Raw genomic sequence first — 20,433 nt, 5'->3', positions numbered from 1 at the left:
CTCTGTGTGTCAAAATTTTGCTGACATATTATTGCTAGAATTCTTGTAGACCTTGTAATGTATTTAGATATGACTCAGAGATTAATTATGTGTTAGGTTCCTTTAGTGACTACAGTTTTAGTGACACTCCTAGTGAAGAATCAACTTGCTATTAGCCACAGAGATGAAGAAAAGAAATCTGAACCCAAACCTTCAAGGCACATGCTACCCTGGTACTGACCACCACAGCTGTTCACCAAAAGCACATGGATGAAAACAGTCATCAAATGTAAATGTGAAATTTGTCACCACAAGTATATGCAAACTAAAGATGCATCTTGGATGCAGACAGAAAAAAAAAAAACATCCATTTTTATGACATAGTTGGTGGGGTGCCTCTCTTCTTTTTTCTGTATGCATACCATTCACAAGGGACTCCTCACAGATCAGCTAGAGTTTAATTACATTTTTTCCGCAGTTACTCCCACTTATTGATCTGCCCATGAACTTGGAATGAGTTTATGTTACTGACCAAAACATTTCTCTTTGTGACTCCCCATCGACTGTTCAAGATTAAATTATATTCTAAGTATCGCTTGCCTGGTGTGATTGCTGATATGGAAGCAAAAGCCAGACATTCTCTTGAGAGTTTTACCCAAGGCACAATATCTTTCATATTATGTGCCGAAATGGATTAGGAAGATAATTTGAGACCTCATTTTCTTCTGAACACCTTTAATAAAATACGTGGATAGATGCATTTTAGAATATGTATCCTTTTATTGGTGTCTATGTAACATAACAGAAAGGCCACACAGAATGGCTGCAAAATACCAAGACCTTTGGGATAAAGCAATGTGCTGCATGAGGAGCATGTGGAAGTTTGATTCTCAGCGTAAATGTATCTTCCATGTGTTTGTAAAAGTCTGAGAATCAGGGAAAGGAATTTCCCTGGGAACATCCCATAGTGTGTGAGTAAAATAAGCAAATGCTGAGAACCTTTGGTGTTCAATATGGAAATGAGAACCTCTCTTTGTTTACCATAGTGCATAAAATGGGAGCACAATCACAAATAGTACTGCTAAAAAGCATATTTTATGTCCTCTCACTTCAGACAGTAACATGGCATTTCTTTGAAAAGACTGCTGTGATCTGAGGTGTGAGTACCAATATGGTCCAAATGTGTGTTTCAATTTGTGCACGATTAAGTGCCTTCCTGACTCAGAGCTGTACATACACAACATTATGTGTTTACATTGCCTTCCACCTGTGTACCAGCCCTTCAGTTTCTGTACCCGGCACAAAACTGAGGATTCAGAAGCGTCTTCTAACTCACTGAATGGTATGTTAGAAGAACCACGTTCAGCAAATGAAAAAAAAAATTCAACATCTCTCACTCCTTAGTTTCTGAACAGACAAGGATATTAGACTTAAGGTACTGTGGTACTGATGACGCTTAATTAGGGTGTCTCTCTTGGTGTTAGGGTTAGGGTTGGCTGTTAGGGTGTCTCTGTTGGTAACTACACGTAATATAGTTGCAGTGCCTTCCTTCTGCATATTGCTAATGCAAATTGCAAGAGCGTGTTTGTCTGTTTCTCATATGTATCTTACTTGCATGTTTTTATAGTTAAGCTACACACCTTGACGTGGCTATCACTGCCATTCTGTCAGTTATCTTAGCAGTTACTGACCTTACACTTTACATTATGCATTATGTTGTGCATATGGCAGTTTGCCTTGCTCTGAATGTTGAACTGCTACAACATAATCAGATTATTGAAAAAAGAGAAAATTATGAATGTTGACCCTTCATACTGATCCTATAGAATACATTTCAATTATGAAGGTTTGTAAGTCGCTAATAAACCATGGCCATAAACCATTTTTATTATATTAGTCATTTTGAGTTATTAATTATCCGTTATGTACTACCTGCTACACTCTCCTGTATTATCTTCTTACTCTCTATATACCTATGTGTGCATTATTTTAGTGAAAGCATTTGTTACCTTATTGTTTTTCACAGCTTCCTGTAAAAGTGGAAGAAACATAATTCTGCAGTCTCATGAGATATAATTGGAGGGGCTACGTGGCATATCAGTAAATCTTTTACAAGAGAGAAGTTTTCGCATATATCTAAGGGAGACAATATATTTCTTAAAGACGTGTTTTATGAATAAATTTGGAACACAACAGTAGACAATATAGTTAAACAAAATTTGTAAAACTGTAGGTAATTTATGCATTCAGGTTTTGTTATTTTGCGTGCATTTTCACTTTAATTACATAAGAATTAATTACGCATTTTTCTAGCCACTAAGTTATTCCAACAAATGGTTGTGCATTAGGGACACCATGTTAGCAGCAAGGATGAATATATTCGTATCCTTCTTACCCAGGGCATCCTCAAGAAAACAAAAGCAGATGTAACATGAATGTTGAAAGTAATAAGCATTCTTCAGCCTTGTAATGCTATATCTATTTAACATCTCATTTATTCCTATGCCATCAAGTGGTTTTGGTCTGCTGTCCATAGAATTGCTATTTCCACTGTTTATTAATACGCAGTACGTTCATCAATTATCTTGCCTTATTTCATGAGTAATTAAATGTTCCTAGTTTGGCCAAAAAATAACAATACAATAAAAATCTTAATTGGCTTCCTCTCAGCTATTCATGGCATGATCAGATAGCCCTGTCTCCAGCTGTTAATTGCACTAAACATTGATTGATAGGCTCAGCCAACACAATTATGGAAAATGATGCATATTTTTTGAGAAATACTGATGGAATCAGAGCTGTAGGGTGGTTTTTTCCTAGATGTATATTAACATATTAAAGCAGAATTGAGGTGTGAGTGTGATTTAGGAATTGTGTTGGGGTTTTTTATGTGCAGAAGAATTGTCCACTAAATATTTAAGAAAGGCACCACTCCCTTCAGTGCAGAGCATATTATACTTATTCTTTCCTTCCTGGAAGGTGCACTATGGTACATTCTTGGGTTTTTTCTAATTCATTGCACTTTCAATACTGTAGCAGCAGTAATATAGTTAGGGTAAAATGAAGCTGTATTCTAGTTAATACTCGTGGTTTTTTATCACAATTGACACATGATAAAATAAATTTTTTCAATGCTGTTGCAGCAGAAAAAAACTCTTATAGTGCATACACCAGTCTAAGACTTGGGAATAAACAGTTTTTACTCTGAATTTCAATTGCTCCCAGGTTTTGGAGCCTTTACCATCACTCCTTTTTGTTATAGAGGTTTTGGTTTTGGTTTGGTTTTCCTATCACTCTCTGGTCTTTGCTACTTCTTTTTTTCCTCCTCTTTTAAATCTGCTGCTCTTGCAAAGCTTTATCCTCCTTTTTTTGTAACTCTATGATCTTTTGCTTTCACAAGCATATTTTCTCTGTTATTGTCTGTCTGTTCATCTGATTCCTCTTGGCCAGATCATCCTATCTATTTTCTGCTTTTTTCTTCAGTACTTCCTCATGGAAGATTCATTGACAGCTCAGACTCAAAATGGGTGTAGAACTAAATGTTATCTTTTCTCCTAAACATTTCCACCGTCCTACTTGTCATCCAAGCTCATATAGCAGTACTTAGCCAATCTTCCTCCACAATTTATGGAAAGCCTGTCCCTTTCTCTCTATGCAGACAAATGTCACTTTTCATAAGTTTTTTCACTTTTTAAGACTTCTTGCGCATGCTCCTTTGCATCCATCTTGCCAGTCCATCCAAAACACAGCTGGTAACACTGCTGTTCTCATCGGTCAAACCATACTTATATCTTTTGAGCTCATCTTTATCTTCAAGATGTTCCACACTATTCTGTCCCAGCCTATAAATCAGATCATCCCAGCCATTCTGCTCTATCAATATATTAAGACTACATATTCTTAATAATTCCATGATATCCCCTGTGCCTGTCATGACTTCACTATTCTATAAATTATCGATCCTTTCGGTTCTTTGTCTACATATACTCTTTTTCCACAGTACACAAAAATGAAAAATTCATACCCATTCAGATAATGAAAAAATGAAAATAAATCAATGGTTCTGGGCATGTCCCACTTTACTGTACTTTTCTGTGTCTTTCTTATATCTTTGGGACAAGGTTTTACTATTTTTATCTTACATAGCACACTAGACTAATTTATCAATCATCTTGAGGACTGTTGCATGATTGTAAATGGATTTAAATAAAAATTATCTGGCTGAAACCTTGTTTTCACAAGCCCTCAAGTGCAAAAGATATGCATAAATACCAGAGATTTGAATATTTTTATTTGGTCATTATATCCCTTAGTGGTATTCTTCTTGACGGGATATTCCCGGTCAAGTCACATTTTCAATGATCCCAGTAATGGATCTACTACTACATCCCTTTGGATGTTTCTCTATTACACAGTCTAATAGATCACATTTTTAAAGGAGTTGGTAGGGATGTAAAATGCTCTTAAGAGGTGCTAAGGATTGTCACTACAGTATAATTGACAAGTCCAGCTTTTAAAAATGTCTTTGGCCATTCTCCTCTTCAGGTAAGCCAGTGAGCTCATCCATTTGGAATATTTCAAGTGCCTTTTGTGGTATTTTGAAAATTCTTTTTTTGGAATTCAGGGTCTCCTGAGAATGAACAATTTCTGCATTGCAGGGATCCAGTGAGGGGGAGTGAAATGCAGGACATCCACACTAGCTTTGAAGCATATTGAAAAAAATTCCTCTTTAGTTCACCACAGATTCAGAAGAAAATATAAAATATGTTCTGATGAAATGCAGAGCATGCTTTTCCAGACTGACACTAACTTAATGCTATTTTAGAAAACTTCATTGTTGCCAATTTGCCAGTAGGTACAATGTCTACAACCTGTTAAAACATGAACTTTATCTGAGAGACCACTGGAGGAACATAGTGGAAAACTGTTTGCTATGCATGTCTATCCATACTCCAAGGAAGATCTCAAGGGTGACATTTCCAAAAGTATTATGTGATTAGCCATGCCAGAAAGGAATAAAGTAGCTGAGTGACTCCCATTTCAGTTGTGTGCAGTACAAGAGTGCATCCTCTAAGGAGTCCTCTGCCCATCAGGAGACGGCACCATGAGAATGTTTTGGCATGTATGAAACCCCGTAATTTACACATCAGTAGCTCAGAGGTTGCAGTAGCAGTTGCATCCAGACTTTTGCTGGTAGTGAGAGCTGAAATGAGGACATCTGGCCTCAAACAGAGTGGTCATTATATCACTTGTGATGAAGATTTCCATTTTCAACTTGTGATCAGTAGTCTGTAACATTGTGAATCACTTCAGGGCCAAATAACTGCAATCAGGTATTAAGTGTTGAAATCCCTTACACTGTTACAGTAGTGTGCAAGTTTTGGCTATACCAATTCCCGTAATAGTAGAAGTAGTAGGTTGGGATATTTAAACACTGCTTAGTACTCTGAAAAATTATGGAAAATTAAACCAAGCCATGCATTATCAGAATAAGATTTTTTTTTTTGTGAATAGGAGCAAGTAAACAGTAAATACAACAACCCCAAATATATAGGTTATTAAACAGCTGGTTTGGCTTCATTTGGACAGAGTTAGTGTAATGTATTATTGTTTTATTCTTAATTTGAAAGAGCTTACAGAAATCATGGTTTGATACTGTCTTGAGATGCTTACAGTCTAGGCAGACAACTTGGAAATCAAGTAAAATTGCAGTTGAATCATGAACAGATGTGCATTGAAGACAGAGAAAAGTTTCCCAGTAATTACACCACACTTTGTATTTGCTCAAAGTAACCCAGAAAGTGCTCCATTAAGGACATGATCTTTTTTAATGTGTTTATTTGGCCCTGAAAACATGCGGATGAGCAATGAAGGCCTCCTGGGAGGCCCGTGTCCATGAATGTTTTCAGGACTGAGGTTTTAGAGTATAGGTGGTGACACTTATCTTGCTGTGGGTTCGTGAACAATAGTGAATTTCATATCAGAAAAATTTTCTTGCATCTGCTTTCCAGCTGGTGGAACAAGATAATTTGTCTTGTGTATTATTTAGGTATCCCGTATCACTATGTTGGAGATGGGAAAGGTTAAGCGATAAAAAGGATCAGAGAATGTTTATTCCAATTATTTTTACACTAAGAAACAATGAATGCTAAATGTGCATATGCTGTTTTTTTCTTAGCTTGAATATCTCATGGCTTCTGTTGTATTTCATTCTTTTAGGCCTTTCTCTGAGATCTGCCCATTGCATAGCCATATGTATTAGATGACTTTGGGACTTGCTTTACATCAACGATGAAGGGATTATCTGGCAGCCGTAGTCATCATCATGGGGTTGCCTGTGACTCTCCGTGTGACAGTCTGCCACACCACCCGGACAGGAAGCCATATTTGTTAAACCCGGTGGACCCCCATCCTGCAGACCACCCTTACTACACTCAAAGGAACTCTTTTCAGGCAGAGTGCATGGTGCCCTACAGCGATCAGATTGCCAGCAGCACGTTTCCCCGGAGGCATTACAATTCCCACCACGAACTCAAGGAGGAGTGTGCTCTGGTTCCCCATGGAACTGCCAACAAGACCAACCGCATTCCTGCCAACCTTTTGGACCAATTTGAGCGGCAGCTGCCTCTGAATCGGGATGGCTACCACACTCTGCAGTACAAGCGGACTGCCATGGAGCACCGCAGTGACAGCCCAGGGAGGATCCGGCATCTGGTTCATTCTGTCCAAAAGCTCTTTACCAAGTCCCATTCACTGGAGGGACCATCCAAGGGGAGCGTCAACGGGGGCAAAGCGAGCCCAGAGGAGTCGCAGACGATGAGGTATGGGAAGCGCAGCAAGAGTAAAGAAAGGAGATCAGAAGGTAAGCCCAGATCCAATGCATCAGGATGGTGGAGTTCAGATGACAACTTGGACAATGATGTTTGCATTTATCATGGTCCCAGTGGGGTCATGACCATGGGAAGATGCCCTGACCGTTCTTCTTCCCAATACTTTATGGAAGCCTATAACACTATTAGCGAACATACTGTGAAGTCATCCAGAAGCAATAATGATGTCAAATGCTCTACCTGTGCAAACCTGCCTGTGAATTTGGACTCCCAGTTAATGAAGAAAAGCTCTTGGTCCTCTACATTAACCGTGAGCAGAGCCCGTGAAGTTTACCAGAAAGCATCAGTTAACATGGACCAGACTGTGGTGAAGGCAGAGACGTGTCAACAGGAACGGTCATGTCAGTACCTCCAGGTACAGTGTGGAGAACTGATTGCTGTTAACTGTGCTCTGCCTTGTCTCGGGTGTTTGTGGGGGATGGAGGTTTGCTCCATATTTCAACTTTCCCGAGAGGTCACTGATCACCAAACAAGGGGTAATGCTGCTGAAATTAAAAATAAATCTGCTTTTTCTTTTCTTTTCTTTTCTTTTTTTTTTTTGCCAGCATTCAGTATTTCAAAGAAGCAGTTCATGCTGGAACAGGCTTAATCTTTTCATGTGGGAAAAATAAGACCTTTCTGTGTACTTTTTGAATTTATAAGGCAGTCACAGTAGGGGTATAGGGAATTTGATGTTGTGGTGCTTGCACTTAGCATTACAATGTCAATTAACTGAATGTCACCAGGATACAAATTCTTTGATTTCTGTAATTTCAAGATTTGCCTTCATTTACTGCTTATTTTGTTATGAAAGCTTTTGAGACCCTTTTGAGAAACTTTGGGGTACCTTAATACTTTCTCCAGCAGGAAAACAACCTACTTTCTTTTTTGCCATAGAATATAAACTCTCATAAACCAGTTATTGTAACGTGTCCAGATTTGTTTATCTGGCTATTCCTCTTTCTCATGGCTTTGAGTCAAAAATAAAAAATCAAAAGGTTGAAATTATTGCTTGTTCTGATTATACATTTTAGGAGTACATCACCTACTCCCTCACAAGCTGTTTGCAGTTAATACAGCGTCACTATTTTTCACCAGTATTGTATCTTTAAATGTCAAGAATCAGATGTCTGCTCTTGGAGCTATCATACTGCCGGTGAATGTTTGTGGCAGGAACATGGATCAGAAAATATTAAAACTCTTTCATTCTTAGGAGAGCTGTGGATAGCTTTTATGCACTTTAATCGAAGCACTTATGGCACATCTAAGTGTGTGTGTAAGATGGAACAACGTTGCGCAGAGAAGAGAGAAGACCATGAGGAAAAAAGAGGTTTGCTAAGATGATTTGGTTTCATTTTAATGTAGTGGGACTCTTGTCTATTTGTATAGAAACTGTAGCGAGTTTTCTCATATGGGTGCTTTAATGAGACAGTCAGCTTCCACATTCTGTTGTTTAAGTCAGTACGCAGAGTAAGCGTAGGACTGAGGCATCCGCATTTAAAAAATGAACTTAAAAGGTTTTATTGAATGGCATGCAAAATAATTTTGAATGTCAGCCTCTGGGATTCTAAGTTTTAAATGTAAAGAAATGGATCTGTGTGTTTTCTATTAATTGTTAGGAGGGTGGTGTAGGGGGAGAGGGGGCAATATGAATGCTCAGTGTGTGTTTACAGCTGTGAGTATGGACTGGGGAGGGAGAGGGGGTTCAAAATAGCCTCTGGTTGCAACCTTTGGAGGGTTTTTTTAATATTAAGTCTCTTTCGTCTGAATTTTGTGAGTGGGAAGAAATCATAACTTTAGGCTTGATTGTTGTGGTTACTTTGGACCCTGAGATTTCTTTTGTTGATGTTTTTGTTTACTCCTTCAGTCTTCCTCTCAGGTTTAGATAAAATAGCTGACAATTCAGTATGTGACCAGATGGCTAGAAAAGAGCAAAAACTGTGCCAGCATCAGCTTTAAATGAACACCTCCATAGGGACTTTTAGATAATGTTTAACTGACAGGAATAGACTCTTGAAGTGGAATTAGAGGGCATTATCTGTGTCTGTATGAAAATATGTCCAACAATTGTCAAGGGCAGGAATTAGAATAACTTAATTCTCACTTTGAATAACTAAATTCTCACTGTGTTTCCCATCCTCACTAGTAGTTTTATTTTGGTTTTCATTTCATTTTGTTTAATTTTTTCTAATTGTATGCTTGTTTGTAAAAGCCAGGGAAATATAACTGGTTTAAAATTGTTTTTAAAAAAGAAGGAAAATCTTAACCAGACTTGGATTAACATTGGAAATAAAATTCACACAGAGTAGGGTACATTTGAGGAAGCAGGTCAGGATTATTCTTCTCGGCAGCTTGAAAAGATGACAAATGGATATAGGTATTAAAAAGTCAGTCTATTTTGAATGCATCCCATTGCCTTTCTCTTCACTATATCACTTATCTTTTTACACTACAAGCCCTTTGGGGCTTGGACATTGTTCCCTTTTGTGTTTCCACAATGCCCAGCACAATGGGGCACAGAACCTAATTGAGGCCTTTTGGCTGTCCTGCAATATAAATATATATTAACAGCAGCAGAGTATTACTCGTTAGTGGGCTGCAGAGGTATTCTCTGTATTTGTTATTTTCCTGCTGACCTTCTCATCATTGTGCCAAAAGGCTGGTGTCCTGTGTTAGAACAATTAGAAATGCACTAAATGAGATGAAAGCTGCAAAGTCATGACAATACTGGACAACTCTGATAATTTAATTTCATTATTATGATGCTTCTTTGTTGCTTTATTTAACTCATTAAATGTTAAATAGATGCTTTTATCAACTCACTTGTAATTTAAGCTGTTGTTTATGGTCCAGAACATAAACTCTCTGGTCCTTGAAAGAGGCGACTATTTTGTTCATGCAAACTCTTCTTGTGATAGTATCTGAATTCAATGAAGGAGTGACTTTTTTTCAGCTCAGGGTACTCAGGATAATTTTCTTTATCCTGATAGATCTGAGTATATCAGAGGTCACAGATGACATTGACTTCGCATTTGCTTGTAAGGGCTTTTATCACAAAAGTATCTGGATGAATTCTCAGTGTAAAGACATGGAAATAACAAACAATTATCTCACTTGGTGTGATATTTTCCACATAACCGTTCTGTGGAAGGACTTGGCAGTAGTTCGTGTTACAGATGGGCTTATTTCTCATAATTTGGAATTTGGATCGAGAGCAGAGTCCTCCTGCATTGCACAGTCTTTCTTTACTCCGGGAGGCTCCGCTTCCAGCCCGGGTGCTGAGGCGCAGTGTCCGTCCTTGGAGGTCTAGGGGAGGCTTGGCTCAACACCGTGCATCTTCAGAAAGAGATATTAGCTCCCAGACTAGTCTAAAGACTGTCGAGCAAACCTGTTCCTCTCACCTGCATTTTGGGAATGGAATTGTATTTTTCTCTTCTATTTCTCCTTTCAAGAATGAGCAGCTGGATAGTAGAGAGATAAGGTCCTTTTTTTGAGCTGCTTCTTACTTCAGGAAAGTGCTTTTATTTGATCCAGGTTTACTGTTGGACTAATTTGAAGGAAGGTGAGAAGGAACTGTTTGTGTTTTCTCAAAATTTTACTACCAAATGGTTTCCCTGCCTTGAGAGAATAATTTATAAAGCAGTGGACAGCCTCTACTTCTCTGGTGGCTTCTCCTCTGGAAAAACTAAAATTAAGCAAAACTATCGAAGAAGAAATGTAAGCAGCTGTCTTTTTCTGTGAACAATAGGGTCTAAATACATGGGTAGATATTTTTGACACTCTTGTTTTCTATGAATTCATGATTGTTGAAGCTAATAGAGTATCAAATACACTGCAGAGTTTGTCTCTGATTATAGTTTTGCCATTCAATGTTCCCTGTGATTACTATTCCCATTGTCCTTGGTCCATTCGTTAAGAGTCAGAGAAAAATACAAAGGATGACATTTTTCTTATTATTCCTCTTTTCTTCTTACGTGGGCCAGTCATATGTTTTCTTTTGATCCCATTTGGTGAGACTGAAGTCAGTTGTGTCGGATACTTGGGGCGGAGGATGGAAATTTTACTTTTGAAAACTGAAGTGCAGTAGGTGAGGATGACGGTGCAGTCATCTGAGTTCCGCATTTGCATCGCTTGTCCTTCGGTGGGAGACTGTGAGAAATACTATCAAAAATACAGGCCAAGCTTCTGGGTGTAATAAGCATTTTCTGGTGGTGGAGGGCTCTAGTTCATACTGTGCTCACTTTCCTGTGTGAAGGTTGTCTGTAGTGTGCATTAATATATAATGTGTAGTGTTAAGAAACTCATAGTTAAAGTGACTTGTTTTCCAGTCTCAGGACAAGGCATTTCCACAGTTTCTTAGGAGATACTGCTCAATCCCAGCCTCTTTCTGTCGCCTGTGTCCATGGATGGCCAAATAGAGGGCATCACCCTAGGTCAGGGTGCTAATAAGGACCAGTATCTGTCATATGATTTGTTAACGCGGTATGTTAAATTAGAAAGTGTTTATCCTAATGACACAACAATTTACGTTAGATCTGTTATACTGGGCTTATCTATGCATTTTCAGTTAATCTCTACTTTTTCCTCATTTGTGGTGTTTGCGTTTCTGTTGCAACTACCATATTCAAATTAATCTTTCAGTATGTCCTTGGAGATATATATAAGCTGTATTTTAATATCCATTAATATTGATCTTCCCTTTTTCATATATCTGAAGACCTGCCTTTTTTTCTCTTATTCCATTGTAAATTGAAAATGAATGAAGCGTATATTATTTCCCCTTCAATTTTCCAGTCAGAACTACAAAGTATATGAGGTATAAGTTTCAAATTTTTTTACTGAGCTCATATGAAACATACTTCTCGGTAAAGCTAGTGAAACGATTTGAACAACTGTGAAATAAAATGTCAAATGTTACAATGTATTCTAGACCAGCTTCCAGGTAGTGGAATAATCATGAAAATGTTTGGAAATTATTAAAGGTTCATGAATTTTAGAATAAACCAGTATCTAAGAACATTAAAACTGAAAAGATACCATTCACAGAAAGCTAATTTTATTTCAGTTTTAAAATTGTGAGATGGGTAATATGAATAGTGCATAAAGTTAGGGAATTTGTGGGCACTTGGAAAATATCAATAAAGCACAAAATAGCTTATTTTTTAAAAATTTATTAATAACAAATAATTCCATTGAACCTACATCTTGGTTATTTAGCCGACCTGCAAACCTACCCAAGGTGCCTTCCCTATATCAAGACAAATATGTAGGAGAATCTTTCAGTATAGCTGTCCTCCTCATCTTTGCAGTCCTTTAATTTACCTTAAAAAAAAGAGAAATTATCAGCTGAGTTGATGAGAATGATCTTGCCACATATTTCACCTTAACAACTGCTGTGTTCTCATTCATTTAATTAAAACCTGGACTGACCTTTGGTGTCTGAGTAATGCAGTAATGGGGGCCGCCTAAGTACTAAGAGAGCTGATCTACAGCAATGTCAGTACTTCACATTCAGCTGCAATTTTATCTGCCCATGTAGAAATAATAGAGGATAGAAATAATTTTCTATCCTTTAGTTTTATCACCGTTGTGTAACTTCTTAGTATTGAATTTACTGGCACTGATCTTATTTTTTCTAGATTAACTTGAATTACTGTTGGTTCATTCTGTTAACATCTCTATGTTCTAGTAGCGCATCCATTAATGAACATAATTCTGGCAGCTGGATCCCCATTTTGTGTTACTAACATACCACATATAGGATTTAGCAACATACTTGGGTGGCGCTACGTTACGTATACTGTTATGTCAGAAATGTTTATGAAAATAATGGCTGCATGTAGTAGCTGGCATTTGACGTTTATTTCAGTTCCTTTGTGGGTAAGATTTGACTCAGTCCTGGATTTGACTCCTTTCTGTAGCCTTAAATATCTGGAGTGTTCTAATCTTATCATTTTCAGTAATTTCACTGTAAAAAAAAAAAAAAAATCTTCAAGACAAATCAAGTCCAGCAGAGAGGATCATTTCAATCTGCATCTGAGTTTGAAATCCTTAACTTTTATTGTGGAGACATGCAAAGTAGGTGGGGAAAAAAATAGTGAGCGCTGATATGTTTTCCTCAGTCAGTGCAAAGTAGTAAGAAATATTTCCCCTACATCGAGTTACTGTTTTTTTGTTTCAAGAATGGAATTTGTAGTACAGCTCTCGAGTGGGGAAATACTGCAGTGCCAGAAGAGTGGTTTGAGCTGGGGGCAGCTGGCTACAGTTTCTGTTCTGCCTTACAAATGCTCTTGCGCTGTGCTTGTTGCACAGCTGAGCTTCTGTCACTAGTGAGTTAAGCAACAAGGACATGAATCTGTTGTATGTTGTTTGTCCTTTCATCCTCTTACCCTGAGCCTGTGCAATGGACTTCTGCAATGTCTTGTCTGGACTTCTGATAGATATGTACTTCTCTCACCAAAGGCTAAGCAATGTGCCATGCGGTTTGATAAGGCACTGTGACAGTTCTGATGGGCCAGGGCTTCCAGAGATGGTCTTTGAATTGTCTCTAAGAGTCTTCTATGCAAATAAGTTTGTGTCTAATTTTGCTTTACTGACATAAGCCCAGCCTGCTAAGCAGTTTGTTAGGAAATCTTTGAGATTTCCTGGTCTCTAGCAATTCAGTTCCCAGCAGATGAGAGTCAAGACCGTGACCTTGATTTGATATCCAGTGGGACACTACTGTAGAGCAGAGCTGACAGTTTGGAGTCACTGAGAAGACACACTGTGATGTTCTGAAACGGGGAAAGTTTCCTTAGAGCCGAATGAAAGCTTCTTACGCAGGTGTGTTTCATTGCTGTAATCCAAAAGAAAGTGGTGTGGAAGTTTCAGTGAAGCCTGTCCACTGTACACTAAGATGTGACAGAAGCTAATAGCCAGCTGGAGGTTGTAGCTTAACTGCATTACTTACAGCTGCTGCCTACGAGAGCACAACATTAGCAAAGCACCAGAGATTATCCAGTTACAGTCAGCCAACAGAAACAGCATAAGGGCTGTTTCTCAAAATGCTCTCTCCACCACATCTGTTTTCTTCCAGGGATAAAGATTCAGCTACATGTTCTCCATCCACAAGCCAGTTTCCTGCTGGCTGCTTGATAGTGGGCTTGTGGTCATGTGTAATGACAGAAAGGTAAAATGACATCTCATTTAAGAATATTGGCAGTTGATGCCAACTAGTCACTGTGGTGACTGAAGTGATTAGGGAGAGAACTGATTCACCCCAAAAGAAGGTATCTAGAAGTGAAAGAACATTTCTCCATTGCTAGTCATTGAAAGTGTCCTTTCGAGGACTGGTATTCATGTTAACAGTCATCCTGTCATCCTTACTTGGGCAAAAAGCCATATCTCATTATAGCCAACTGCACTGAAAGCTTCAAGAGTATTGAGAAAGATGCGGATGAATGTCTGCCCTCTGCCACAGAGAGAATATCATCCATGAGTATCACTGAAACAGTTTTAGTTTGAGGTCCTGGCCGAGAGTCCTGCTCTATGACCTTCAGTTATGTTTCCTTCAGCTAATAGATGTGGTACTTGCTGTTTGGCTTCCTTTCTGCAGAATGTGTTTGGGGGTGGCAAACTTGCAAGGCCCTTGGCTGGAATCATTGTACCCACGTGGCCCTCTTCATGGTTGGTTGGATTTTTATGCGTAAAGCAGGAGGAGAAAATTTATCTGGAATCAAGACGTGGTTGTTTTGCGTAGGAGACACACATTCCTCTTCATAAAACAGGATGTGAATCAGATTGACAAGCTAGTGGTCAAGGCACCTTTTGATGAATGAAAATTATAAACTGGAGCGGTGCTTGAAGAATTTTGTCTATTGACTTACTCTATGAAGATTCATATTGTTTTAGAAGACTTTCCAAACCACTGTTACGTGAAGGAAGATTGCGATTCTTCACGCTGCTTGTTCAGGTTTGATGCAATGTGTGGGCACTTAGGATTGAAAAAGTAATGTTCTGTCTCGGACGGGCTCTTTGTCTTGGCTGTTAATGCTCTCCGTGTGAAAAAATATGGAGATAAGTCAGCTAAATTAAATTAATTTATAGTAGAACCTGATTGCTGAAATAGTACAAGCTAAAACAAGTGTTGCTGCAGATACTGAGCATATTAAGTTTGTCCTAAATAGAAGCAACCTTCTGAAAAAGCCTTTTGGAAAACTCTTGAGGCTTATTAAACATATATTATTCTTTAAGCTTTCTAAGGCTTCCTTTTTTTTGCGTACTTCAATGATTCTTAATGCATGCACATTGATAGAAAGAAATGCTACTCATCTTTATTGGTCTGATTAATTCAATATTCATGAGTGCTAGGAATAGGCTTAGTAAGTAGAAGACGGCAATTGAAACTTCCTTAACAGCACGCAGAAGAGGCATAATAACGGCTAAGAAAAACAAATTGCATGGGTTTGAAAATCTGCACTGAGCAGTCATTAAGCATTGTTCTTCAGTTGTGTGATTTCATTTCATTAAGTATTTGCATACTAATAGAAAGCTAAAGTTACAAGTCTACTGCTGTGAGCGATGGTTAGCCACTCCTTCCAGTCCTTGTGTTTACTTCTATAGTCATCCACATTGCTTTGGCAAAGCACAGGAAGAAGCTTTAATGATTTCAGCTGCAATAAGCCAAATCAAACTAGAGATCAATAATGAACTTAATTTGCTATAGAGACAGTCTGTTTGCTATTTCATCCAGTAAGGTAAGTTAATAACAATTTTGTGCAAAAAAGAAGGAAATGAGATATTCTAATTTTATTGTTTAGAAATTGAATAAAAAATGTTTTCTTTACCTTTGTCCTTACATGCTGGGTTTATTTCACGTACCACTATGTGTGAGCTTTTGAAATGAATGTTTGAAAACTGAGGGGCCAGTATACCTGTTTGCTTAGTTGCTTTATTTGAGGACCTAGACTATCTATTAGAAAAATCCAGTTCCTTTATATCAAAAAATGCATTAAAGGAATTGACCAGTCAGTCCAGTCTGGCTAATGACAAAGTGTGAACACTTCCAGAGCAACATAAATTTAGTTAAAGATGAGGACAGGTAATCTATACACTAAATGAAGCTGAATCCAGGTAAGATGTTAGCTGGTGGCAGTATGTTATCTGTATAGTCTGTTCTGTTTACAAAAGAATCTTATATCTGCCATTTAATCCAAAGAAAGAAACTATAGTCAGGCTTAGCTTTCATACTTGTAACAAACATTTTATTTCTAGGGGTATGCTGAAGTCTTAAGTTTCAGTAAGTTGCCTGGCTCAGAGGTCTTTGCTGAATATTTTCTGTGTATTTTCAAGTAATAATGGTGTTCTGTTTCATTGCACTTTTTGTATAAATAAAATGCACTCTTCATTTTTAGGCTTGTAAAGAAAGAATTGTACGTGATCTTAAAGATCATTTGCAGAATGAAGTGTTTCCAGGATCTCTATTACTTCAATAGTGTGAATAATAATAGGTCTATTTTAATAAAAACAGTTATGTTCATTATTAGATCTGAGTTTAGCTCTTCCCCCTTTTTCACGAGAGTAAAAACAATCATGGAAGTGATGTTCGTGCTTGATATTCTGATACTGAAAAAATGGTATTGCCAAGGTAATTGGATAGTATGATTTTCTTAAAAGCATGAAACAGCTTTATCTCAGGTATGTCAATCTTAATGCCATTAATCCTCTAAGGCAGCAGATACCTTGCATACGCACTTGCGTGCAGTGTAGTATGTGACCTTGCAAGATATAATATTGGCATTCAAACAAAGTAAGACCCTGTGGGAAAATTTGTGCAGACCTCCTGACTGAAAAAAATAAAAGAGCTGGAGGTTCACACAGACACTTTTCTCAGCACTTTTCCAGATCAACAGAAGGAAGCATGCTCCAGAATGTTTAGTACCATATGTATAGAAACAGAATGCATGAAATAATGCAATCAATTTTATTTTCGCAATTCTGAGAGGGCTTTATTTATTAATTTCTTCCCATGATACGAAACACACTACTGTGACAGTAAATTGCATTGTCTGCTATGAGCTGTTAAGGCCATTCCTTTTAGGCACCAAAGAAAGCACTCTGAAAATCAGGTCACTTCTTTTAGTAGGTATTGCTTGAGGTATTAAAATGTTGTCATTATTTTATCTGCCTGTATTTTTTGAACAGCAAAATAGGTACCACGAAAGGAAATGCTGAGCTTTAAGGGTGGTTTGCCCTACTCAAGTAATACACAGACAGTGCTCCGAGATCCTTTCATAAAAAGTATTACAACTATTAATAGCCAAAGCAAAAATATACTACTTCTAAAGCGTTACTTTACCCTGCAAGTGCTCTCTACCAGTTACATGATGTTTTACTGTTTTCTCCTACACCAGCTTCTGAAATCAGGGTTTCCAAGTCTTGTGAAACTGAAATAAGATAAAGGGCAACTGGACCCAAATTTCTTTCCCTAATATTCTCTTAAATACTGAAACCTTACTGAAAAGAAAAAAGAAAAAAAAAAGGAAAAAGAAAAAAAAGAGAGGAAAAAAAAGAAGAAAACCACTCAGCCTTAAATATCTGCAAGAAAATTGGGCAAACTGCTTAATTAAAACAGGTTTTTAATCAAATACCCATTACATTCTTCTACTGCAGCTTTGTCTAGGCAGGCAAGATAGTTTGTACAAACAATCTGACTTCCTCAATGTGTTAACTGAAATTAGAAGCATATGTGGGTTGATATTTTAGGCCGTTCTCTAAATCTGGATGTTTTTCCTAACCATAGCTATCCTTTTCTCTTTGGCACATAGGGGGTTTACCCCCATAATATGGTAGTGGAACTTGGGTTGCATTCGTACCATTTCCTTTGGTTTTGCCCATGCCGGTACCTTCCAGTACACAAACCAGACAGTGGGTTTGTGGCACTCCCTGAGACTGCTTTGCCCCCGGTCTCTATGTGAACAGCTCAGCTTTCTTTTTCTGCAACTAGAGTGTTTAAAAGGTGGAAAAGCTACGAAAAAAGTAGTCGCTCATTTCACTGATTGAGCAGAGCTCAAACTGGAAAATTCCTCCCGAGCACATCCTACAAACTGTGGGGCTCGAGCAATGCATTCAAAGCTCATCATGATACACAGTGTTTGCAGGTGTAAATAAGGAAGCTTTGTGGTAAATTCACTGCAACCAGCTTTCAAAACTTGGCCTATCGTATCTAAATCATTTTGAGAAACTTTGTGATAAAAGGTATTGTACTTATGTATGGGGTTACTGATAACAGAACTCAAGAATTTCAGAGTTATGGTGCCCACAGCAACGATAGCTCATCACTTGAATTGCACCTATAAACTACAGCATTAAATTTAACAGTATGTCTATTATTTAATAAAACTACAAGTGTTCAGCTTACCTGAATTACGGGTGCTGTGTGAGCATCATAACTTTAAGTCTCCTGACTTTTTCCTCAGTTAAAGACACCAACCTTAACATTATACTAACATATTTTCTTTAGTGCATTAAAGGTTAATTCACTAATTTATTTTAATGAGAAAAAGCACAGATCTTTAACTAAAGCATAATGAATAAAATATTAAACAGATTAAAGTGCATGTCCTCTGAGAATTCACAGATTCTCTATATACTCTGACTTAGATATCTAATATCTGCCTGAAAACTGACTGAAAATACACTACTACAGGTTTTAAACTTCTGACTGAAGTCCCAGCATGTCATCAAAATGTCAGCAAAGCTTGATTTTATTAAACCTGTATTAACTTCTTTTTTGTACATGAGTGACTTGAAAAGTCAAGGGTTTACAGTTGACAAGCAGGAGCTGTAGGTTCCAAAATGTATGTGAGCAGTGGTATGAATATAGATTGTATTTTCGCTGTTTGATGATGCTATAGGCCTAGAATCAATGCAAGAGTAAGACCTGAAAAAAATATTATCCTCTGTCTGTCATAAGTGGCTGGAGGAGAAGTGTAAAATGCTCCGTACTCTCGTATGTCAAAAATCAGAATCAAAACCACTACCAAGTATTACCTTCATTTGCACTTTGCAAATGTATACACATCAGGAAAGCATCGACTTTCCAGATCTAGGGTCTAGGCATAAACTTAGAAGCCACAGAATTGAAACATTGCTTTTTCTTTGTTTTTTATTTGACGTGGAAACATATCAGAGCCAAATATTCAATCCTGCTCCTCCAGTGGGTTCTTCTAGTACTTAGTACTCTCAGTCTGTAATACTCCAGTTCTTAGTTAGAGTATTACCCTTTTCTAGAATATTTTAAGTGTTTTTAAGTTGTATTTATTCAATTAATTCCTAAATATACACAATTCTGCATGCCATTGTTCAATAAGAAAACTGGACTTTGAAATATATTCCTGCTGTAAGGAACTTACATTCTTGAAGCCCAGGCAAATACCAAAAACAAAAAAGAAAAAAAAAAAAAGAAAAAAAAAGAGAACAGCAACAAACTTTGCGTGCTGCTGGAAGATGAGAATTTAAATGTTTCACAGAAGTAAAGTTACCAGAGTCATTAACTAAAGGATATTTAAAGAAAACATGGAAATTTGCTTTAAAAAGGCACAAGGAAAGAATTGTTTAAATGAAACATGGAGCAACTAAGAAGGAAGTCTCAGTGCCAAGAAGGAAGACTGAGTCATAAAGAAATGTTGATAAAGATACAAACTAGAGTACACTTCCAGGATTAAATCTTGAGTCCTCTGAGGAAAATATCAAAGCTCCAAGTGAGTCTATCAAGGCCAGACTTGACCAAGAGAGATCTGGGAGAAAAGAGAGAGCTTAGACTGAGCACAAGAGGAAAGAAGGACTTGTTTGAGCCTGGAAGTTCAAGGAAGGCCCTAAATCATGGTGTCAGCAGCGGGAAAAGAAGAGTCAATGAAGGAAGAAAGTTGGCAAGATCTTGGGTTTGAAATCAGCAGGAAACAAAGCAATGGCATGGCTTATGAATAGTTTGGTTAATAATTATAATTAGTAATAAGCCCATGAATGCTTAGGACTATTAAATATCTTTGTTCCTTTGTATAGCACAGTGGGGTTTGGATTGCAGTTTATAGCAGTATAGATTGATAAAATTTGACTTACATTGATAAATTGATAAAAATTTGACTTACATTGACAATAACATTTGAAAGGCCTTAGAGCCTCTGGACTTAGGCTTATGTTTGTAGTGGGAATCAAGAGCTAAGCTATTAGCAAACAGTCCAGTGTTTCAGTTTTGGTCGTCTAAACAAGCTGGCATGTAAACGCTCTGGCTGAAGTTTGGGAAGCAATGGATACAGAAGATACTCAGCAGAAGTTAAATGTTGTTGAAGAACAAACTTTCCATAGAAAAGAGACACTTGGTGACTATCCTGGTAGATGCTAGTATTTGTAAGCTGCAGCACAATTTTAGCAACCCAGATTTGAGACTCCTTGTTTAATATGGCTTGCAAGGGTTTCTGAGCATTGTAGCTATAGCTTGCTTTATAGAGTTGATTTGCTAATAATAATCAGGAAAATAGCAAATGAAAAATTCACAACTACTTTTATTTAAATCTAACACAAAATATGTTTAACTAAAAAGCCCTTT

The 20,433-nt window shown here is 37.6% G+C and overlaps 1 protein-coding gene across 2 annotated transcripts in view; it reads left to right on the top strand.

Moving 5' to 3' along the window:
• Positions 1–20,433, top strand: part of DLGAP1 (DLG associated protein 1) — a 435,873-nt gene that overhangs the window by 281,434 nt on the left and 134,006 nt on the right. The window contains exon 4 of one of the 2 annotated variants that reach the window (XM_075142050.1): positions 6,199–7,224. In XM_075142050.1, coding sequence (XP_074998151.1) covers positions 6,271–7,224 — 954 coding nt within the window. In that variant the 5' untranslated portion in view covers positions 6,199–6,270. Of the gene's footprint in view, positions 1–6,198; positions 7,225–15,532; positions 15,584–20,433 lie in introns of those variants that run through there. The other variant, XM_075142051.1, reaches the window with a different exon arrangement.

The sequence above is a fragment of the Calonectris borealis genome, chromosome 2 (genome assembly GCF_964195595.1).
Source record: "Calonectris borealis chromosome 2, bCalBor7.hap1.2, whole genome shotgun sequence".
NCBI lineage: Eukaryota > Metazoa > Chordata > Aves > Procellariiformes > Procellariidae > Calonectris > Calonectris borealis.
Note: the sequence above shows the minus strand (reverse complement) of the source record. Positions and strands in the feature narration are given on the sequence as shown.